The sequence below is a fragment of the Natrix helvetica genome (assembly GCF_964273705.1).
Source record: "Natrix helvetica genome assembly, chromosome: 16".
Lineage (NCBI taxonomy): Eukaryota > Metazoa > Chordata > Lepidosauria > Squamata > Natricidae > Natrix > Natrix helvetica.
In genome coordinates, this window is record NC_138563.1 from 4,073,117 (window position 1) to 4,094,181 (window position 21,065).

Sequence of the window (21,065 nt, forward strand, 5' to 3'; positions counted from 1 at the left end):
AGTTAAATAAAAAAAGAATCCCAACCACATGTCTCTTAGATTTTTTTTTAATACATTCTAATGAGTGGCGTGGTGGCCTTAGAGGTGGAGCTCTCTTGCCTCACAATCAGGAGGCTGTGAGTTCAATCCTAAGTAGCGGCAGATATTTCTCTCTGGGCACGATGAGGAATTTACCTGCTGAACAAAACTCCGCTCTGGCAACAGGGAAAGGCATCCGGCCCGTAAAACACATTCAGTTGCCCCGTCTCCACCCCCATTGCCAGGGATTGCGGGGACATTAAAAGACAAAAAGAAATAAAAGAAATGGACATTCTCATCTCTGCCCGTTGCAGTTTTGATGATGAGTATACCTAGCTCACTTTGAACGAAATGAAACACCCGGAATTGCCTGAAAAACTGCAAAAGAAAGAGACGAATTTGATAAGCGGGATTCCTGGTGGGTTTCCCTTGTTTTTTATTGATTTGTTGATGTTTCGTACACATGTTGCTTTTCTTTTTCTCTTACCTCCTGCAGAAAATAACTTTGAAGGAATTGCCCAAAGCATAGGTGAGTGGATTTTCCTACCTGTACAGATAGGCCTCGATTTATGAGCACAGTTGAGTTCGGACTGTCTTGTTACTAAGCGAGACAATTGTTCAGCGAGTTTCCCCACCTCCGCAACGTTACGACCTTTCCTTGCCGCAGGTGTTAAGTGAGTCACCGGCCTTTTTTAAGTTAGTGGCACGGTCGTTATTTGTTGACTTTTGCTTGTCTGAAGGTCGCAAAAGGGGATGATGTGGGAACCATCCCTCCCCCGGGGCGTTGCAACCGTCATAAGTTTCTGAATTTTGCACAGGTCATTTGTCAAGGTTGCAAGTAATGCACTCACAGAAAACAAACTTTGAGGCACCTGAGCTACGCAAAAAATAGTTTGTTGGATAGATCATATTGGCACAAGCTGGTGAAAGCCGACTCGGAGATTTCCCGCAGCTTTCACCCAATTAAAAATTAAAATTTTTCCCCTTTCCTCCCAAGTCACGGGTCACGCTGTCCAATCCAGGTGGCGGCTGGTTGCTTGGATACTTGCTCCTCCTCTGGCCAGCCACCTGTGAGAAGGTCCTTGGTTCCCACAGGGAAACTATTGTTTTGGCTACAAAACCCCATCTAACTCACCCCTCCCCTTTTCCCAATGCTGTGTGGCAATCCTGAGACCTATGCTAAATATGCTAGTTTGAAAAATTGTCCCCCTTTTCAGTTGTGACTTTCAACAGCCAGTCAATAAATGGTTGTAAGTGAAAAATTATCTGTAGATGAGATAAAGTTAGCGGAGTGGGACAAATCCCCCTGGATTCATATCGCTCGCTAAATCACAGTCTGATTCACTTTTTGGGGCTTAGGGCAATTGTGGTGGGCGGTGTGTAAGCCAGGCTTTTGTGGTTTTTCTGATGCTTGCCCTGGCTGGCTCTCAATGATGAGATCGTTACCGCCCCAGTCTGATATCCTGTGACTGAGTGGTTCCTCTGATTAATTAAAGCCAGATCTGGGAGATTCTGCTGCTTTTACATGTTGCGTTTCTTTAATCTCCGACTTTTAACGCATGCTGGCCCTGCCATGTTTCTCCTTGCCACAGGTGGGCTGCCTGGCTGTTTTCGCTGAACTCACAAGAGCTTGAAATCTGCGATTTCTCGCTGCGGGAGGTGAGAGTCCCATTTCTAACACCAAACATCATATTAAAAAAAATATTGCTTTTGTGGGGAGCAAGCTATCAAGAACACAAATTGAAATCTCATTTTGTCAGACAAGACAGGAATGCGTCTAGTGAAAAGACGGAGAAAGAGTGACACAGGGTTCCAATATTTTGAGGGGCTGCCCCAAAGAGGGGGGTGTCAAAACTATTGTCCAGAGCACCGGAAGGGAGGACAAGAAGCAACAGATGGAAACTAATCAAGGAGAGAAGCAACCTAGAAATAAGGAGAAATTTCTTGACAATCAGTGGAACGACTTGCTTCAGAAGTTGTGAATGCTCCAACACAAGTTTTTAATAAGAGATGGGACAATCATTTGTCTGAAGTGGCATAGGGTCTCTTGCTTGGGCAGGGGGTTGGACTAGACTGGTTTGATCTAGTTTAATCTAGATTAGATTTAGACTTCCAATTCCATTATTCTTGGTTTCTGGTGTATCCTCCCCTCCTTAGTTCAAATTTTGCAGTCTTTGTACTCCAAAAATCATATTCGTTCTCCTTTGGCTCTTGAGATTCAACCTGTGTTGTAATTTACAGGTTATTTCAGCAGTTCCTCAATTTTCGATCTATATTTTTTCTGTCTCCATAAAAGCAGGCTCAAATTGTTACCTTGAAGACGTTTGAGAAGAATAAAACGAGCTGTCACCATCTTCTTGAATCAAGAATGCTTGTGTGCTAAATAAACGGAGAATAGGGGTGCAAAAATGAGTTTGAAACATTACTGCAATTGTTATACTGTAATTGTTGGAAGTGACATAAAAGATGATTGAACATATCGTTGATATAATGCAAAACAAAAAGCTGCCAATGTTTATTTCTTAATTTTTGATCCATTTTTTTGTAAAAAGTTGTGAGATTCGGGGGGATTTCTACCTTTTGCACGATGTAGCTGTCAAAATTTTCTTGTACCTATTTACCCTTTCCTATAAATATTTGTAAAAACCAATAAAATTCTTTCAAAAAAAAAAAAAGAAAGTTTGTGTGCTTTAATGGTGGAATAATGAAACACCGAAATGGCTCTTTGCAATATCCTTCCTTCAGATACCTGTAACATCTGAAATTCAAGTCTAGCTCGAGATATTTTTACTACCTTTTTTCCCCACCCCAAAAGAATATTCTGCAGAGAGATGCGTCTTTTGGGATTCTCTCTTTCAAAAACTATTATAACTAGAAGAGTTTGCTGATACTTAGAAAACTGGATGAAAGTTTGGGGGAGGGGGATATTATATCTACAAATTTACAGGATTTCCCCCCCCCCCCATTTGTTAAAAAGATTTTGGTACATGTCAGAAATAAAATTACTGGCAATTGTATGCTCAAATTTCTTTTAAATGTGTAAAGTTTGCTACTGTTAATAAATACGCTAGTTTGAAAAAAAATGCTGTGGTTGGTTTTTTTCTTGACTATCCTGGGGATGGATGGATGGATTTGCTTAGATGGTTGTTTTCTTACCTAATTGGGTAACGATTATCTAATACTCAATACAATAGCAGAGTTGGAAGGGACCTTGGAGGTCTCCTAGTCCAACCCTCCTTCCTCACAACAATCCTGTGGTGTGTTCGCCTGAGAAGGGCTGGCCAAAAGTTACTCAGCTGGTTTTCATGGCTAAAGTGGGACTAGAACTCACCATCTTCTTAGTGATTGGTTGAAAGTCACCCAGCCAGCATTCATGCCTAAAGTGGGACTAGAACTCCCAGTATCTTGGCCATTGGCCCAAAGTCATCCAGCTGGCTTTCATATCTAAGATGGGACTAGAAGTCACTAAAAAGTTCCTTTCTAAATTTCCAACAACCTGCAACTTCTATTTTTTTTTACAGTTCCTGATAATTTTGATGTTTAGGATATGCTGGCTTGGGAATAAACCAGAAAGAAAATGTGTTGAGTTAACTTTTATTTGTACTGAAGTACATTTTGTTCTTAAGACTGCTCCAAAAATTTTTTGAGATAAGCAGACAATTCCAAACCCTTTCAACTGGTTTGGTTTAATGGATTTTCTGACCTCACCATCCTGTTGGTTTTGGGAAAGGGACAATGAGACCCCAGTGATAAGCTGCACCAAATGACCTTTTTCAGGTCATTGGGTGGAGGACAGAGGTCAAGCAGGACCCTCCATTAAATTGGTGTGCTTCCCATCCTCCAGCAATTATTCCGTGACCCAAAGGTGCTTTTTTCCCCCAATTCTGGTTTTTCTTCGAAGACGCTTTGCTTCTCATCCAACAAGCTTCTTCAGCTCTGCTTTGAAAAAGCACCTTTGGCGCAAGCACACCTGGATGTCTTCCAGTTTTGTCCCATTTTGCAACCTCTCGACAACCGATGCTAAATGAATCAGGGCAGTTCCTAAGTTAGTAACCCCCGTGGATCTTGCCTACCCCTCGACTGGTTGCAAAAAAAAAACCTTGGCATGCTTTCAGCCCTTGGAGAATGCGCAAAATAACCCAGCCTCTGCCATTTCTGTTGTAGCAACCTGCGGTCACAGCCTGCCCGTACTTGCACAAAATGGGACAAAACTTGCATTTTCCCTTTCCTCTCTCCTTCCCTTCTCTACTTTCTTCCTCCTCCCCCTTCTTCCCTTCCCTTTCTCCTACTTCTACTCTTCCCCTTCCTACCCTCTCTTCCTCTCCCTTGCATTCTCTCCTTACCTCTTCTTTCCCCCATCTTCCTTTCATTCTCCTCTCTCTCTTTTCTATTGTGTCTCTTTCAGATCTCAGTTTATGTTTCCTTGGGATGGTATTTCCGCAAACCCAAATATAATTTGGCATCATTTCTTATTCCCTTACCTTCGCTAATCTATCCTAGCTATATTTTCCTCCCCTTTCTATCTCGCTTTTCGATATATACTTACATATTTAATATTCTCTGTTTTCCCCTTCTTCTCTCCTCCCCACTTTCCATCTCGGTTCTCTATCCCCCCCCCCCTACTTTCTTTTCCAGTTTCCTTTCTCTAGCCAATCATGAAATCTTCCCCATGTCTTGGAAGTACTCCGATTCCTCTTTATCCTTTATTTTCATGGTCAACCTATTCATCTCTGCACAATCGAATATCTTTTTTATTATTATCTCTTCATCTGTTGGTAGGCAAGCTACATCTTATATAACTTGGGCAGGCCTTCAGCGGTCTTTATCTCCCTCCCTGACTCTTGATTCCCCCTCTGGCGCCTGGCATTCCAAAGTTGCTTGGCAGCTGCCTCTCTGGGCACCCTCCCAGCAGCTGGCGGGGGCTGAGGAATCCACGCAGGCTGAAGGCAACAGGTTCAGACCTGTTGTGGCTGTGAGATCCGGCCCCTCGGCCTGCCCTCGGCGCTCTCCTTCGACATGCTGGTTTCTGTCCCGGAAACTTGCGATGGGTCATTCTGGGCTGATCGTTTTGTGGATCCTGGGCATGGGTGTTGTGGGCTACGTGGGAAGTCAGGAACTGGCGACGGTGCAGCCGTGGGCACTTTGCCCTGCCGATGACAGCCCGGCGGCCACGCGGGAAGGACAGCAGCCTGCGCAGCCCAGATTTAGCAGCTGCATGCTGCGATGTACCTCCCACGCGTACGAAGCCTACACAGCAATGCTGTCATCCGGAGACTTCAAGAGCATGACGATGTCACTCAAAGTCAACGAAGGCAGGCAAGGTAAGCGGGAGGGCCGTGGGACAGGTGCCAGGCTCCGACTGGGTGCCAGCTGTGCAGCCAATCAGACCCAAGCAGAGGATGGGCTTCGGAGACTCCGCCTTGGAGCACGCAGGCAGCTGTGCAACAGCTGTCTGGGCTGTTCCCAGGGCTTCTGAGAGTTCCTGGGGGTTGGGAAGGTTTCTAAAGAAGGGTTTTGCAATCTTTTCCCGCGGGATCTCTCGCCCCATGTGAAAACCGATGGTCTTTGTTGTCCAACCGCCTCTGAGGTCAGAGCTTCTAGGTTAAAATCGGCTGGGGAACTGGGCAGGCGGCGAAGACCGTGTAGGAAATGGAAGCCCGTTTATCCAGCTCTGTTCGAAGTCCTGTGTTGTGACTTAGGGGACATTTGCAGTTTTTAAAATTAGGATAAATTGGGTTTGAGTTGCTTCCAGCCAAATATTGGTGGTGTGAGTTAGATCAGCTGAGAAAGGAAGGCTGGGTGTTTTAATTTTTTTGCTTTATATTTTATAGTCTGTAATCTACGCTTTATACGCTATTGTTTCTTTTCCTTCTTGTTATCTTTTCCTTTTCTCCTTTCCTTTCATCTTCCTTTTCCTTTCCTTCTCCTTTTCTCTTTCTTCCTCCTTTCCTTTCCTCTTTCTTCCTCTTTTCCTTTCATCTCCTCCTTTCTTCCTCCTTTCCTTTCTTCCTTTCCACCTTTCCTCTTTCTTCTTCCTTTCCTTTCATTTTCCTTTCCTTTTCCTTTTCTCTTTCTTCATCTTTTCTTTTCCTCTTTCTTCATCCTTTCCTTTTATTATCCTTTCCTTTCCTCCTTTCCTTTCTTCCTTTCCTTTTCTCCTTTCCTCCTTTCCTCTTTCTTCTTCCTTTCCTTTCCACCTTCCCTTCTTTTTTTATCCTCCACTTTTACCCTCTCCTCTCCTCTAACTATCGCATCTAAGCGACCTTCTGCAGTTTTCAACATACTGCCTCTCTTCTCCCCCCTCAGGAGCAGAGCACGAATTCTGCTGGATGCTTCACCTCCGTTGCCAGAGAGGTGTCCGTCTCACCAAAGCTTTCGTCCTGCTGAACTTGGAGCAGCCTCTGGGTCAGGGCCAGCCTTTCCCTCTCCGCCTGCTCCTCACTGCTCCCTCTTGGCCCCAATCCGTCTTGCAACCTCGGTCCAAGAGGCGGGACACCCGGCTGCTGAACGGGGATGCCTGCGGCGCCCGCTTTGATGTGACGGAGCCCTTCCGTGACGCCGAAGGGGGCCAAGACGCTGAAATGTGTGTGAAAGTCGTGTGTCCGGAGGGAGACTCCTGCGAGGACCTGCGGTTGAGTCTGCGCTGCCCGCCCTTCCTGGCCACTCTGTGGCGCAGCCTGCCTCGTCCTGATGGCTAAACAGATGGAGGGCGTCTTCTGCACGGTTACCAGGGGGAAGAGAAGGTCTCCACGGTCCCCCTTTATGCGCATACCCTCCAGTTCAACTGCTGAGACCATCTTTGGACGGGTTTCCCTGCAGAATTTATTTTTATTTGGCAATGTTTACATTGCTTCAAGCGGGACATAGGATATGTTGCAGGCGTGTGCAGGCCACAGCTGCGCACATTCGGTCATGCGCCGATGCTATTCCAGGCAGCAATGATGGGAAGATAGTTTTCACTCTTGAGAATGAACCACATCAAAACTCCGGGCCTAACGTGCTTCCTTCTCTTTTCCCATTAGCATCTTAGTCAGATTTATTGCAAGTACAGTTCCCGGTAATCCTTGACTTACGACCGTTCATTCAGTCACCCTTCAAAGTTACGACGACACTGAACAAAGGGACTTGTGACTGTTGTTCACACTTACGACCGTTGCAGCATCCCCATGATCAAGCTTGACTCAGATTTATGACGGTTGCAGTGTCCTGGGGAAATCAAGAGAGATCCCCTTTTATGACGACCTGAGAGGCCAAGCCAATGGGGAAGCCGGATTCACTTAACAACCGCGTTAACTAGCTTAGCAAGTGCAGTGTTTCACTTCACAACCGTGACAAAAAAAGCTCGTAAAATGGGGCAAAACTCACCTCGCAAATGTTTCACTCGGCAACAGGAATGTTGGGCTCACTTGTGGTCGTAAGTCAAGGACTATCTGTAACGAAAGGGGGCTGCTTTGGAGTCATCTGTTACAAAGCTGAACATGCCAGGTTTATGCGGCATTGTTTCTTTTCCTTCTTGTTATCTTCCTTTCCTTTTTCTTTTTCCCTTTCCTTTCATCTTTTTCCTTTCCTCGTTTCCTTTCATCTTCCTTTTCCTTTCCTGTTCCTTTCCTCTTTCTTCATCCTTTCCTTTCATCTCCTTTCCCCCTTTCCTTTTCTTTCCCTTTCTTCTTTCTTCATCCTTTCCTTTCATCTCCTTTCCCCCTTTCCTTTTCTTTCCCTTTCTTCTTTTTTCATCCTTTCCTTTCATCTCCTCTCCTCCTTTCCTTTCCGCCTTTCCTTTCCTTTTCCTGTTTTGTTTCCTTTCCTTTCCTGAAGATGCGAGGTTTTGCAAACGTACCACCCATGTCAAGCGACTACCTAGCCTGCTAAAAGAAGAGATTTCAACTAGCAAAGGCAAGACATTGCTTTGAAGGCTTGTTTTCTCTTTTTCTCTCTTACCTGAGATTTTATTGTTCCTGCTCTTCTTCTCCCTGACAGGATGTTCCTCATTTCTTCAGAATGGTTCACTCATGATCTTATCACAGGCTGGAAGTTCTCTCCATTTGTGTTGTTATTGTAATCTTGGATGCTGGGATTAAGCATAAGAAAAATATATTTGACAGCGCATCCCTGTTGTTGGACAGATTTTGCTAGACTTTAAAATTTCCTTGAAAGGAATAGCAATCCTCTGTGGAAAAACTCTGAAATCAGATATCTGTGTTTCCTCATGAAATGTAATCTTAAATGTTGCGGGAGGATGGCAGTGTCATATAATATTTATCTGGGCTCTGTAGTCACTTATTCACTGTTACCCCTTGTCTCTATCCATTCCTTTGTTTATCTATTAGGTTTTCCTTGTCTGTTTTTGGAAGTCTATATTTTTGGGCGAAGACAACATCAGTTGTCAAACTATCTAAAATGTTGGGAGGTAAGAGAATCAAAAGAAAATTTCTGACGTTGCCATGTTGGGGGGGGGGCTAGTGAAATAAAGTAAGCCTCTGCTGAAATCTCTGCTATGCTTATTTCTGATCAGTGGAATTTAAAAAACACCACCACCACCAAGATTATCTTTGTTTCTTACTTTAGTTTAAATCCTTCTTTGGCATTAAGAAACAGACAAAAGAGGGAGGAAAAAAGCAGAAGACTCTGGATGAATGGGGACTTTCAGTTCTGATGACTTCTAAGCATGATTTCTAAGAGGCAGTTTTGTCTAGCAGTTAAAGCACTAAGCCTAGAAAAAAAGGAGATAGTGATTTCTAGTCCGTGGACCTCACCCCATTCCTAAGAGGTCTGTAAAGAGGGCATGCATTTTGTCCTAATGTCATTTATATATATGTATTTGTGTTACAACCCCTGGTATGCCTACAACCCCTGGTATGTTACAACCCAGGTTCGAATCCCAGTAAGGGTATGGCTAGTTGATGAGAGCTAATTAGCTCGAAATAGATCTATACTAGTCTCCCTTTATTTATTTATCAGTACAAATACAACACAAATATAAAAAGGCAACATTAAAAATAAAAATAAAAAATGGTTTTCTGCCTGCATGGTCTTCTGTGATAAGCCGAAGGACAGAAAGAGGGAGTAGTGACCTTCCTCCCATATTTAGGCATACCAGGGGTTGTAACACAAATACATACATACATACATACATACATACAATTTATATATATATAAATTAAAAAGCTACCCCTTGGGGGGAAACCCCCACCAATAATTCAAATAACCCGTTTATTACTCTAATTATTCTAATATATCTAATTATTCTGCAAATGCTTCAGTTTGCCCTGTACCAAAATTGACAGGACCGTCTGAAGAGGGGGGGGGAAGCTCGAGGGGGACGATTATAATTGGCGCACCCAAGCGGCGCGTCAGCCAATCAAAGCCAGGGCTGTACGTTCCGGTCCGTCACTTTAATCGCTCCGACTCGGAAACAGCGGAGCCGAGGCAGACATGGCGTCTCCCGCGGTGGGGAGCCACGTGTGGGTGGGATCCGAGACGGGGATTTTGAAAGGTAACAATGAGGACTAGCCGCGTGTTGGGGTGAATCTGGAATGGAGGGGTTTAGGGACGGGAGGAGCAACGTACGGGCGGGGAAGCCGGTGGGGTGGGGGTGGGATGAGGGAACAGCTGCTTCTGAATGTGCATGGTGCCTCTGGGCATGTGTAGAGGGCGAAGGGAAACAGGCGAGCGGAGAATGGAGAGAGCCAAGTGGAGGGAAGGAAATCTCAGCTGCCTTTAGCTTCACTTGCTGAATCCATATTGACTGACTGGGAAGCTAAAGGCGATTTACTAAACTTTTAGGCGAGATGGGGCATAAAATTTTAATAATAATAATAATAATAATAATAATAATAATAATAATAATAATAATAATAATAATAATAATAATAATAATAATAATAATAATAATAATAATAATAATAATAATAATACAAAAAATAATTATATAGTATTATATACTATATAATTGTCTGTGTCTGTCTGTCTGTCTATCTATCTATCTATCTATCTATAATCTATCTATAATCTATCTAATTATCTATCTATCTATCATCTATCTATCTATCTATCTATCTATCTATCTATCTATCTATCTATCTATATCTATATTTATACAACAGGACCAGCACTCTATATGTATGTATGTATGTATGTATGTATGTATGTATGTATGTATGTATGTATGTAAGTAAATGTGTGTTTTTTTCCCCCCCTTATTCTTTTCTGTCATGTGATGTCCCTTTTCCCACTTTTAGGAGTCAACCTGCAGAAGAAACAGGCCACAAATTATAGGATGGGGGAAACAACTGTCAGTCGACGAGAAGCTGTCACCGCGATGTGTTGGGGTGATTCGTACGAATCAGAGGTGACGTGATCTTCTAATTCTGCTTGTGCTTTGCTGGCTTCATGCAGACTTTGAGCGAGGGAGAATGAGGGCCCTTCTCTTCTTCACTCCTGCCAATTGTTATATTTAATTGATTTGATTGTAATGTCTTTGTTTGACTCATGTGAGCTGCCCAGAGTCAGGGAGATTCATAACCGGCCTAAAGAATCCTGTGGCTTTCTTTTTCCACACAGATCTTTGTGGGGTGCCTCGATGGATCCGTTAGATTATTCAGTACCGAAAAGGGCAAGTTTATTGAATCGCGGGACTGCCACGGAGGTGAAGGACCCTTTTGTGGCTTAGCTGTCCTTGACGGGTAAGTGTGAATCCCATTTCATTTTTCCCTGTCTTGGAAAAAGGTTTTTCCTATTCCAACTTGAGGTAGGAAAGAGATGAAAACTAACTTCGAAATAGGCATCGCATAACTATAAAGACTTTTGCACACCCGCTCTCGAAACCAGGGGTGAAATCAACTTACCTTCATTACCGGTTCGCAAATGTGAGCGCACACTCACAGGACCTTCCGCGCATGCGCAGAGCGTAAAAAAAGGGGCGTGAGGACATCTGGGTAGGTGGGTGGACCTTGGAAAAAAGCCATGTATTTGCTTTCTTGAAGTCCAAACCATATCGGGTCCCTTTCTGTATTTCAGAATAGAATGGGAATGAAATGAATAGAATAAAATAAATAAAATAGAATAGAATAGAATAGAATAGAATAGAATAGAATATGGAATGGAATGGAATGGAATAGAATATGGAATGGAAAGGAATAGAATAGAATACAATAGAATAGAATAGAATAGAATAGATTGGAATAGAATAATAGAATAGAATAATAGGATAGAATAGAATAGAATAGAATAGAATAGAATAGAAGAATAGAATAGAACAGAACAGAACAGAACAGAACAGAACAGAACAGAAAAAAACCGGGATGGGATGGGATTAGGAATAGGAATTAGAATGGAATAGAATAATAGAGTTGGAAAGGACCTTGGAGGTCTAATCCAACCCCCTACTTAGGCAGGAAACTCTATACCACTTCAGACATCTTATATCTTGCACTGAAAAATATTTTTCTGCCTTTGTTTATTTTTTTTCCCCCCTTGCTGCTTGCAGTTCCCTTATCACCTGTGTGGAGTCTGGGTTGATGAAAATCTGGCGGGATGCCTCCTCGGAGAATGTAAGTGTTGCCTTGTATGCATTGTGAGTCCTCTTCTATTCAAGATGGAAATTGAAGATGGTTTTTTTCTCTTTGTTAGTACTGTCAAAGACCCCTATGGCTTCTGTCTCCGTAGGTGACGTTTGTGTGTGGATGATTATAGACACATGTCTGTAGTTTTATGTTGGTCACGAAATTGATTCTGCGTAAAGTAGTCGTGTAAGCCTTTATTGCCATTCACAGTGTGTACTCTTTCTCTTCTTAGTTGTTTTTCCTATCATTCATATGTATGAGTTTTTTTAAAATTATTGCCAGTAGAATGGTTAATAAAATCATTCCCCGCCCTCCCCCCCAAAAAAGAAAGGAAGTGGCGGAATTCATCATCGCTCACCAATTTCTCCTTTTGGCAGGTGGAAATTCAGGTGGGGCCCGGCGTATGCCGCATGAGGCAAAACTCCCAACAGCACCACCGTATCGCCACGGGGGGGAAAGAGAATTGTCTGAAAATATGGGACTTGCACCAGCCTCAGGAACCGGTTTTCCGAGCCAAAAACGTGAGTCGTTTGTTGGCGTGTCTGGATTTGTGTTTGCACACATGCGGTGTTCTGACGTAGGTTTCCCCCAAAAAAGCACGAAGCCGATTCCTGGTCCCGACAAAACCCCTTTTATCAAACGAACGTGAATGTCTCTCCTTTCACCTTCAGCCAAGGCCTGGCAAACAGTCTTTCAAAGGAGTATTTATGACCACAGACCTTATCTATCTTGGAAAGCTGCCATGTCAATATTTTCCCAAATGAGGTGCTGTGCAAGGAAAGGCTCTGGGCACAGAGTCTCTCAGATTCACGGACAGATCTTCAGACTCCTGAAACGAATCTAACAACCGAAGGAATTGTTTCCTGCAAAAGCCCCCTCCCCTTTCGCTCCTCTTTTGTTTCCTACGGGAGGCGCCATTCACCATCCAGCTGTGGCTTTACTCCCAAGTCGACCCTGATTTCTGAGCCTGTTCTTCTGGCAGCTCTGCGCATGCGCATACTGGGAACAGGCTCCAGCTGTTCCTCTGCCTCACTGCTGTCTAGCTCCATAGGCCCCTGATCACTGCCAGACGGCCTTGGCCCTGTCTCTGCCCCCAACGCAGAGTCCTCTTCCAAGCCTTCCCCAGCCTCCAGGACTGGCCCAGGTTCCTCCCTGACCCCCTCCCTGTCCAACTCTGTTGCCAGCTTCACTGGGGCCACAACAATGGCTTCATTGCCTTGGGTTTGTATTTTCAGACTTGAGCGTCTCCTTCTGGCATTTACGTCATTTTTTTTGTACCTGTCACAGGTGCGCCATGATTGGCTTGATCTGAGGGTACCTATCTGGGACCAGGATATGGAATTTCTACCTGGATCCGAGAAGATTGTGACTTGTACCGGACACCATCAGGTAGAAGCTGGTAAAGATAAGAGATCTTCAGCCACTCAAAGCAGTTTTATAGTTGGTCATGTTGGGTTACGTCTGGTAATAACTACACCAGAGAACTCCAACTAGCATTGTCCTTGAAATAGGTTTAGGAACTACGTCTCTTCCAGATTAGGGGAAGTGAGAGGTTAACTAGTCCAAAGGAAAATAAATAGAGGAAGAGAGGGAGATGTCAGGGTTCCAAATAGCACCCAATATAAAATCAGAGTCCGAGACAAGAGTTTCCTCAAAGTTCCATTAGAATGTTTCTAATAGAGATGTCATGTTGGCACATCTGGAAAAACCCGAATCTGAAAACTTCCAGGTTTTCTTACCCGTTTGAAAGTTCAACATCCTGCCCCAAACACCCACAAGTTCATCAATGGTCCAATCTTCCACTGCCACGAAGACAGATTCCCCCCATTCAGATCTGGCCAGGTGCAGAGGCAAAGATGACCTTGGCTTTCTAAGAAGGATGTTGTTATGGCTACCTATCACCCAACTCCATATTTTCCCACAGTAGAAAGTGTGGCAGGCCTGAAGTCGGAAAAAGAAAAGATGGCTTGCAGGCATGACAGGAGGAAGGGAGGAAAAAGGGAAGAAGGAAGGAAGGAAGGAAGGAGGAGAGGGAGAGAGGGAGTAAGGGGGAAGAGAAAATGAGGAAGGAATGGATGGGAAGAGGAAGGAAAAGAGGGAGGGAGGAAAAGGAGAGGAGGAATGGATGAGAGGAAGGAATGGATGGGAAAATGAAGGAAGGAAGGAAAAGAGAAAGGGAGGAAGGAATGAATGGGAAGAGGAAAGAAGGAAAAAAGATGGGAGGGAGGAAAGAAAGAAGTAATGAGAAAAATAGAGGAAACCCACCCCCCACCCCTTTAGTGAGGCAGGACAACCCTTTTCTACCTATAGTATCCCAACAATATTTCATTTATTTCAATTATTTCATCCTATCCTGCTTTTGGTACAAGAACTCAGCCTGATACTCTTGATCTTCTGCATCCAGGTGCGGCTTTATGATCCCAGCTGCCCCCAACGCCGTCCCGTCTTGGAAGTGACCTATGGCGAGTACCCACTTACAGCTCTCTCGCTCACCTCCGATGCGAAGTGAGTCTCTCTTTCTCTCCCTCAGGCTTGCCCCAGGGGCCTCTCCTATCTTATCCCCTTCTCTCCCTCAGGCTTGCCCCATAGAGGCCTCTCCTATCTTATCCCCTTCTCTCCCTCAGTTTAACACCTCAGCATCAGAGCGTTTTTCAGGTGGGGAGGGGAAGTAGACTGTCCAAACTCCCAGCCGCAGGCCGGATAAATCACACGCTGGCCATGCCCAAGTGGCAGTTGGAACAGAGTTCTTTTCAGGTGGGGAGGGGGAGTAGAACTTCTAACTCCTTAGCATCAGTGTGTGTTAATAATAATATAAGAAATACTGATGATCTGATGGTCATTTCAAAAAATGCTCTTAGCGAGCACTTAGAAGCCAAGAGGAACATACGTGCCAAATTTCAAGTTTGTAGACTTTATGGTTCTGGAGATTTCGTGATGATGCGTGAGTGGTATTAGCTTTTCTTCCAAAAAAATAATCAAATACGGTATCTTGTGTAATAATAAACATTCAGTATACAAGATCTAACTTTTCTGATGGTTGCGTGGAGATAACCATTTGCTTCCTTGGTGATTTTCTATTGCAAAGCAAGATTTTAAAACAAACTTATAAATTCTATTTTTTTCCCCCCAGTGCTGCTGTTGTTGGAAGTTCCCACGGAGATGTTGCGGTTATAGATCTACGCCAAGGTATAAGTGGAGAATAAAAAATGGGATTTTACTTCAAAAGAGAATTTGTAGAGTGAAAGCATGCTGTGTTTTCTATGCCCGATTCCTACGGAGTTTTCTTTAACTAGATTTATGATGAACAAATGGATGACACGACAACAGTTCTTCTTTTGGATTGAGGATGGAACAGTTTTAGATTTCGATGAGGGTTGTACTATTCTGATTTTGGTTTAGTAACCGGGTTTGTTATTTCATAACTTACATTTTCAATTCTAATATCAGAATCCCTGCTGATCCCACCCTAAAACCACAGCGGAGCAAACCAAATCTTGGACATCAAAGTGTCTACCGTACTCCCCCGAAGGCTAAAAACTTTATCAGGAATTTAACTGAGTCATGAAATTGTACATCATGAAGCCTTTGGCTCTTTTGATGCTGATTGCTTGCAGATTTTTTCATTACCCAACCAAGTAACATCATCAGCTAGAGGGAGTGTGGGTTTTGCCCCCCTGTTAATATACAGCAGCTTGCCCTGCCCATATTGAAGAGGATGTGGTTTTCCCCTTGATAATCCCTTGATTGGGGGATTGTTTTCTACTCGATTGTTTGTCTGGTGTTAATCCCTGCTTATCTGGGTGTTGAGGAGATGTTGTGGCCTTGTTATTTCCTTCCTTAGCTTGCTTATTGTCTTTCGAAAGGGGCCTAAATGTTGTTTACCCCTCTGTGCCCGTTGATAGTTAATTGTTCTTGAGGGCCAAGCTTCCAGAAATTCCTAAATCTCGCTTTAGGCTTGAAGTTTGAAATATGGTCGGTGGAGCCTGTCCTATCACATGTATTTTATCACATCCTTGTGATTCAACCTTGGAATCTCTCTGCCGCAGGGCGTTTGGTGAAGTGCCTCAAAGGTTTTGCTGGCAGCGTCCGCTCCATCCAATGTCACCCTACGCTTCCCGTGGTCGCCTCGTGTGGATTGGACCGTTTCCTTCGGCTGCACAACCTCCAGAGCCGGCGTTTAGAACATAAGGTAGAGGGCAGCCCTGAGAATTGGGGATTTGGGGACAGAATCTGGAGCTTGTAATCAGAATAGAGCCGGAAGGCACCTTGGAGGTCTTCTAGTCCGACCCCCTGCTCAAGCAGGAGACCCTATGCCTATTTTATTTCAGACGTGACCGACCAGTCTCTTTTTAAAAACCTCCAGTAATGAAGCCCCCACAACCTCTGGAGGCAACTTCTGTTCCACCGGTTAAGTTTCTCCTTCATCCCAGGTTGCTTCTCCCCTTGATTAGTTTCCATCCATTGTTTCATGTCCTGCAAATTATTTGGAAAATAAGTTGACTCCTCCTCCTTTGTGGCAGCCCCTCAAATACTGGAGTACTGCTATCATGTCCTTTTTTTTATTTTAATGAGTGTTATAAAATAAACATACCATCTTTCCTTATACCGTGTGGATCACCTGGATCTAAATAGAACGAAATTGGTTTTTTTAACCTCACTGGTGCAAAATCCTTGGGCTGTGAGACTTTTAAATAACCACCGCAATCTCTCCATGCAGACGCTAGTTTTTTTTTTCTTTTTCTTTCTTTTTTTGTCGTTTCTGTTATAATTTTGCACCAGTGAGGTTAAAACCAATTTCGTTGTCTTTAAGGGCAATGACAATAAAGATTATACTTATACATATAAAAATCCCTGTGCCACATTGTCCCTCATTTACCACATTCATAATTAACATTATTTCCACATTCATAATTAACATTATTTCCCTAAGATTAGTATTATAATATACTAAGCATTTAAACATTATAAAAACTCTCCATTTTTCTTCTTCATATCTTCCAGCAATAATATCATATCAACATTAAACATTACTCTCATCCTACACATACTAACAGTTTTCATTTTATTTATATCTCTGTCTAAGGGCGTTGTCTACTTATTTTTTAGCTTTCTTCATTTCCAAACTCCTTTTTTTCCCCTACCTAGTCCTTCTTGTCTTTAGAGTGGCCAAAACCCAATTCCTTCCAAACCATCCTTCATATGTTTTGGTCTCCAGGCCTTTAATCATCTTAAGTTGCTCTTCTCTGCACTTTTTCCAAAATCTCAACCTCTTTTTTGTAACGTGACCATAACTGGATGCAGGATTCCAGGTGTTGCTTTACTAAAACCTTTATAAAGCGGTACTAATACTGCAGCGTGATTTTCGATTCTGTGCCTCCGTTTATACAACCAAGGATTGGGTTAGCTTTTTGGGGTGCTGCACACCGCTGGCTCCTATTTGAGTGATTGCCCACTAGGACTCCAAGATCCCTCTAACTCCAAATGATAGGATAGGGGGGAGTTGAGCCTGTGTGAGCTGCAGGTCACCAATCTTTATCTTTAATCAGGTTGGATCTGAAGCTTGTTGCTGTTGCCCAAGAGACAGGAAATCCTCGATTTAATTCATTCCCTTTTTTAAAAACATTTCTGACCAAGGCTGTCTTGATTCCAGGTTTATCTAAAATCCCGATTGAACTGCCTCTTGCTGACCAGCCGGGAAAAATGGGAGGTGAGTTACCATGGCTGGGGGGGTTGGGGGGGTTGTGTGTCTGCATCCGGCTATCATAACTTTGAAAATGGGCCATAAGTAGCTTTGCGGGAGTCCGCCATAACTTTGAGTCGTTGTTAAGGTCAAAATTCAAAGCCTTCATTGTCATTGTGCATCCTATCTACAACGAAATTGGTTTTAGCCTCTCCTGGTGCAGCGCATAAAAGAATTCAGGACAACATAAATAATAAAGAATCATCCTTATACCAGTAGTTAAGGGTAAAAAACCTAGTCATACGTTTCCATATGTACGTCATAACCTGTATATTACTCTGGTGTGTGATCAACGCGTGACTAAGACATTGAGCTTGTCGATCAGAAAGGTCGGTTCGAATCCCTAGCAGCGTGTAAAGGAGGGAGCTCCCGTGACTTTTCCCAGCTGCCAACCTAGCAGTTCGAAAGCAGGTAAAAAATGCAAGTAGAAAAATAGGGACCACCTTTGGTGGGAAGGGAAGAGCGCTCCGTGTATTGAGTCATGCCGGCCACATGACCACAGAGACATCTTCGGACAGCGCTGGCTCTTCGGCTTTGAAACGGAGGTGAGCACCGGTGTCTTCTGCCTGATGGTCAAAATGCAAAGAGACACTGGCCAGGGTGTGAATCATCCCTAAGTACCTTCCTTACTCTGTTGAAACAGCGAGACCTGGCGACGTCATCCAGTAGTGTTAAACAACTGGTCTTAAAACTGAGGACTAACTATCATCCTGGGCTGCATTATTGCTCCCACTCAACCAATAAGGCTGACAGGAGATTTAGACTGTTGATGTGAGTTGTGAAGTTGTATCTGACCCATCGTGACCCCATGGACCACGTTCTTCCAGGCCTCCCTGTCCTCTCTCATCCTCTGGAGTCCATTCAAGCTCAGGCCGACTGCTTCAGTGACTCCATCCAGCCACCTCCTTCTCTGTCGTCCCCTTCTTCTTCTTTTGCCTTCCGTCGTTCCCAGCATGAGGCTCTTCTCCAGGGAGTCCTTCTTCCTTCTCCTTAGGTGGCCAAAGCCTTTGAGTTTCCTCTTCAGGATCTGGCCTTCTAAAGAGCAGTCAGGGTTGATCTCCTCTAGGACTGACCGGTTGGATGGCCTTGCAGTCCAAGGGACTCCATGCAGGAGTCTCCTCCAGGACCCGAGTTCAAAGATTTAGATTCTACCACCCAATTCCCCTCCCTGATCCGTTTCTCTCTATTTTCTCTTTGCAGAGTGAGGATCTCGAGCCGTCCATTAACCTGCAGGACGAGGTGAAAGAGGAAGACGACGAATTATGGAACTCCATGGAAGTGGTGGCTTCCAAACGGAAAGTCGATGACGATCTTAGCTCCCGGACGGGGAATCCGAAACCCCCTAAGGACGCAACCGTCCAAAAGCAGAAAAAGATGAAAAAGACTAAATTACGTTCACGGTGAGAGGTACTGTTCTTACCTAGGCTTCCCCAAAAAGCCCGAAGCAGATTCCTGGTCCCAGCAAAACCCCTTTTATTAAACGAATGTGAATGTCTCTCCTTTCACCTTCAGCCAAGGCCTGGCCAACAGTCTTTCAAAGGTGTATTTATGACCACAGACCTTATCTAGCTTGGAAAGCTGCCATGTAAATATTGTCCAAATGCAAGGAAAGACCTGGCACAGAGTCTCTCAGATTCACGGACAGATCTTCACACTCTTGAAACGAATGGCCGAACGAATTGTTTCCTGCAAAAGCCCATTCCCCTTTCCCTCCTCTTTTATTTCCTATGGGAGGGGACATTCACCGTCCCCCTGTGGCCTTACTCCCAAGTCGAACCCTGTTCTTTATCTCTTCCCTTCGTGTCTGGCAACTCTGCACATGTGCATACTGGGAACAGGCTCCAGCTGTTCTTCTGCCTCGCTGATGTCTGACTCCGAAGGCAGCTGATAACTGGCATACGGCCCTGGCCCCCTCTCTGCCTCCGACACAGAGCCCTCCTCAGAACCTTCCCCAGACTCCAGGACTGGCCCAGTTTCCTCCTCCCCAACCTTATTGTCCAACTCTGGGTTGGAGTGGGGAGAGATTCTTTAACTCCTTGGCTGCGAGTTCTGATGCTGGCAAAGCAGGAATTGAGGACACGTTTCCGGTACAAGTTTTTACAGGACCGAGAGCTAAAATGAAACGAAGGTGGGAATTATTATTTTTTTCTGTTTCCTTCCGTTTATCTGCTTGGGTTATTTGTTTATTTGTATCAGAAGAATCCCAGTGAAAATAAAAGGTATACTATACGACAATTTTTTAAAAAATACAGGTAGTCTCGGCTTACGACCAGCTGGGTGACTTTGGGCCAATCACCGGGAGACCCTGAGTTCTAATCCTGCCTTATGTGTGAAATCCAGCTGGGTGACTTTGGACCAGCCCAACCTACCTCACAGGGTTGTTGTTATGCAGGAGGGAAGAGGCAGAAGTATAAGGTATTCTTGCTGCCTTGAGTTATTTATAAAAATAAATAGAGGAGGGATAAAATCTCTTAAAAGAAACCTCTTCAGTTTAAGGAAAAAAAGAACTAATGCATTGTCAGCTAGAAAGTTATTGGGTCTCCTGTTGAGCAGGGGGCTGGACTAGAAGACCTCCAAGGTCCCTTCCATCTCTATTCTGATTGATCGATTGATTGGTTTAGACACAATCACAGCAGCCAGAAGAAAATCTGTGTTTAAGTCAGTCAGATGCCATTCGATAAATTTCCTTGCCACTTGAAGTGGTATCTGGCTATCGGATGCAGCTCGGACGATCTAATTTATTTACTTATTAAATTAAATTAATATGCTGTCCGCCTGTTATCCCAGCCGGTTATTCTTGCGCACAATTAATTATAATTTTAATCATCTTGCATCAGTCTGGTTTTTTTTTACCTTTTTGTCTTATTGCCCGGGTTGCTGTGATAATGCCAGCGGGGCAGCGTGTCAATTTAACGAATTAACAAAATGACGCATTTGAAATGGCTGAAGAAAGAGAAGGGCGACTTGTCGATAAAACTGTTATTCACTCCCTTTGGGGAAATGGAGCCTCCAGATTTCGAAGCAGTCTGTCTGAAGGCAACTATATAAAACCTTTAAAAGAGATAAATATGAACATTAAAATGAAAACAACCTTTAGTTTTTAATGCTAGCCTCCCAGAATCACCCGGCATCTCCCACCCATCACCCCCCCCTAATTCCCACAACCTTCTGCTCCTCACCTGGTTGAGGGGGGGGGGAACGGGGCTTCTTTTGAATTAAGCCTGTTTTTTTAACACTCCCCCCGCCCTGTTGCAAATGAAACTTGGTTTAAAGCAGGGGTCCTCAAACTTGGCAACTTTAATGGGACTTCAACTCCCATTATTCTCCAGCCAGCCAAATTTTGGAGTTTGAAGACTTGGGAACTTCAACTCCCAGAATTCTACAGCCAGCTAAATTTGGGAGTTTGAAGACTTGGGAACTTCAACTCCCAGAATTCCTCAGCCAGCTTTAGAGTCGAATTGAATTCTGGGAGTTGAAGCCCACAAGTCTTCAAACTCCAAAATTTAAAACACTTAAGACTTGTGGACTTCAACTCCTGGAATTTCAATTCGACTCTGTAGCTGGCTGAGGACTTCTGGGAGTTGAAGTCCACAAGTCTCAAGTGTTTTAAATTTTGGAGTTTGAAGAGTCGTGGACTTCAACTCCCAGAAGTCCTCAGCCAGCTACAGAGTCGAATTGAATTCTGGGAGTTGAAGCCCACAAGTCTTAAAAGTTGCCAAGTTTGAAGACCTCTGGATTAAAGGCTT

General features: G+C 44.0%; 2 protein-coding genes across 2 annotated transcripts; both read left to right on the forward strand.

Annotated features, from left to right (window-relative positions):
* The first annotated feature begins 4,351 nt into the window (after positions 1-4,351).
* Positions 4,352-8,504, forward strand: LOC309400073 (uncharacterized protein). The gene is made up of 2 exons (XM_081968393.1): positions 4,352-5,339; positions 6,325-8,504. The coding sequence occupies exons 1-2, from the start codon at positions 4,688-4,690 to the stop codon at positions 6,714-6,716; spliced, it is 1,044 nt and encodes a 347-aa protein (XP_081824519.1). The 5' UTR covers positions 4,352-4,687; the 3' UTR covers positions 6,717-8,504.
* Positions 8,505-9,390: 886 nt separating this feature from the next.
* On the forward strand, positions 9,391-19,566 carry WDR74 (WD repeat domain 74). Its single transcript, XM_081968240.1, has 11 exons — positions 9,391-9,511; positions 10,257-10,366; positions 10,579-10,700; positions 11,504-11,567; positions 11,957-12,100; positions 12,867-12,968; positions 13,984-14,084; positions 14,710-14,765; positions 15,626-15,768; positions 17,230-17,286; positions 18,520-19,566. Exons 1-11 carry the CDS (start codon positions 9,451-9,453, stop codon positions 18,721-18,723), a joined length of 1,164 nt encoding a protein of 387 aa, XP_081824366.1. The 5' UTR covers positions 9,391-9,450; the 3' UTR covers positions 18,724-19,566.
* The last annotated feature ends 1,499 nt before the right edge of the window (positions 19,567-21,065 follow it).

Excerpts from the sequence above, each read along its gene's own strand:
- LOC309400073 (XM_081968393.1), top strand. The coding sequence starts at position 4,688 with ATGTCTTGGAAGTACTCCGATTCCTCTTTATCCTTTATTTTCATGGTC. Across the intron at positions 5,340-6,324 it reads AGTCAACGAAGGCAGGCAAG|GAGCAGAGCACGAATTCTGC; the intron begins GTAAGCGGGAGG and ends CTCCCCCCTCAG.
- WDR74 (XM_081968240.1), top strand. The coding sequence starts at position 9,451 with ATGGCGTCTCCCGCGGTGGGGAGCCACGTGTGGGTGGGATCCGAGACG. Across the intron at positions 9,512-10,256 it reads CGAGACGGGGATTTTGAAAG|GAGTCAACCTGCAGAAGAAA; the intron begins GTAACAATGAGG and ends TCCCACTTTTAG. Across the intron at positions 15,769-17,229 it reads GCCGGCGTTTAGAACATAAG|GTTTATCTAAAATCCCGATT; the intron begins GTAGAGGGCAGC and ends TCTTGATTCCAG.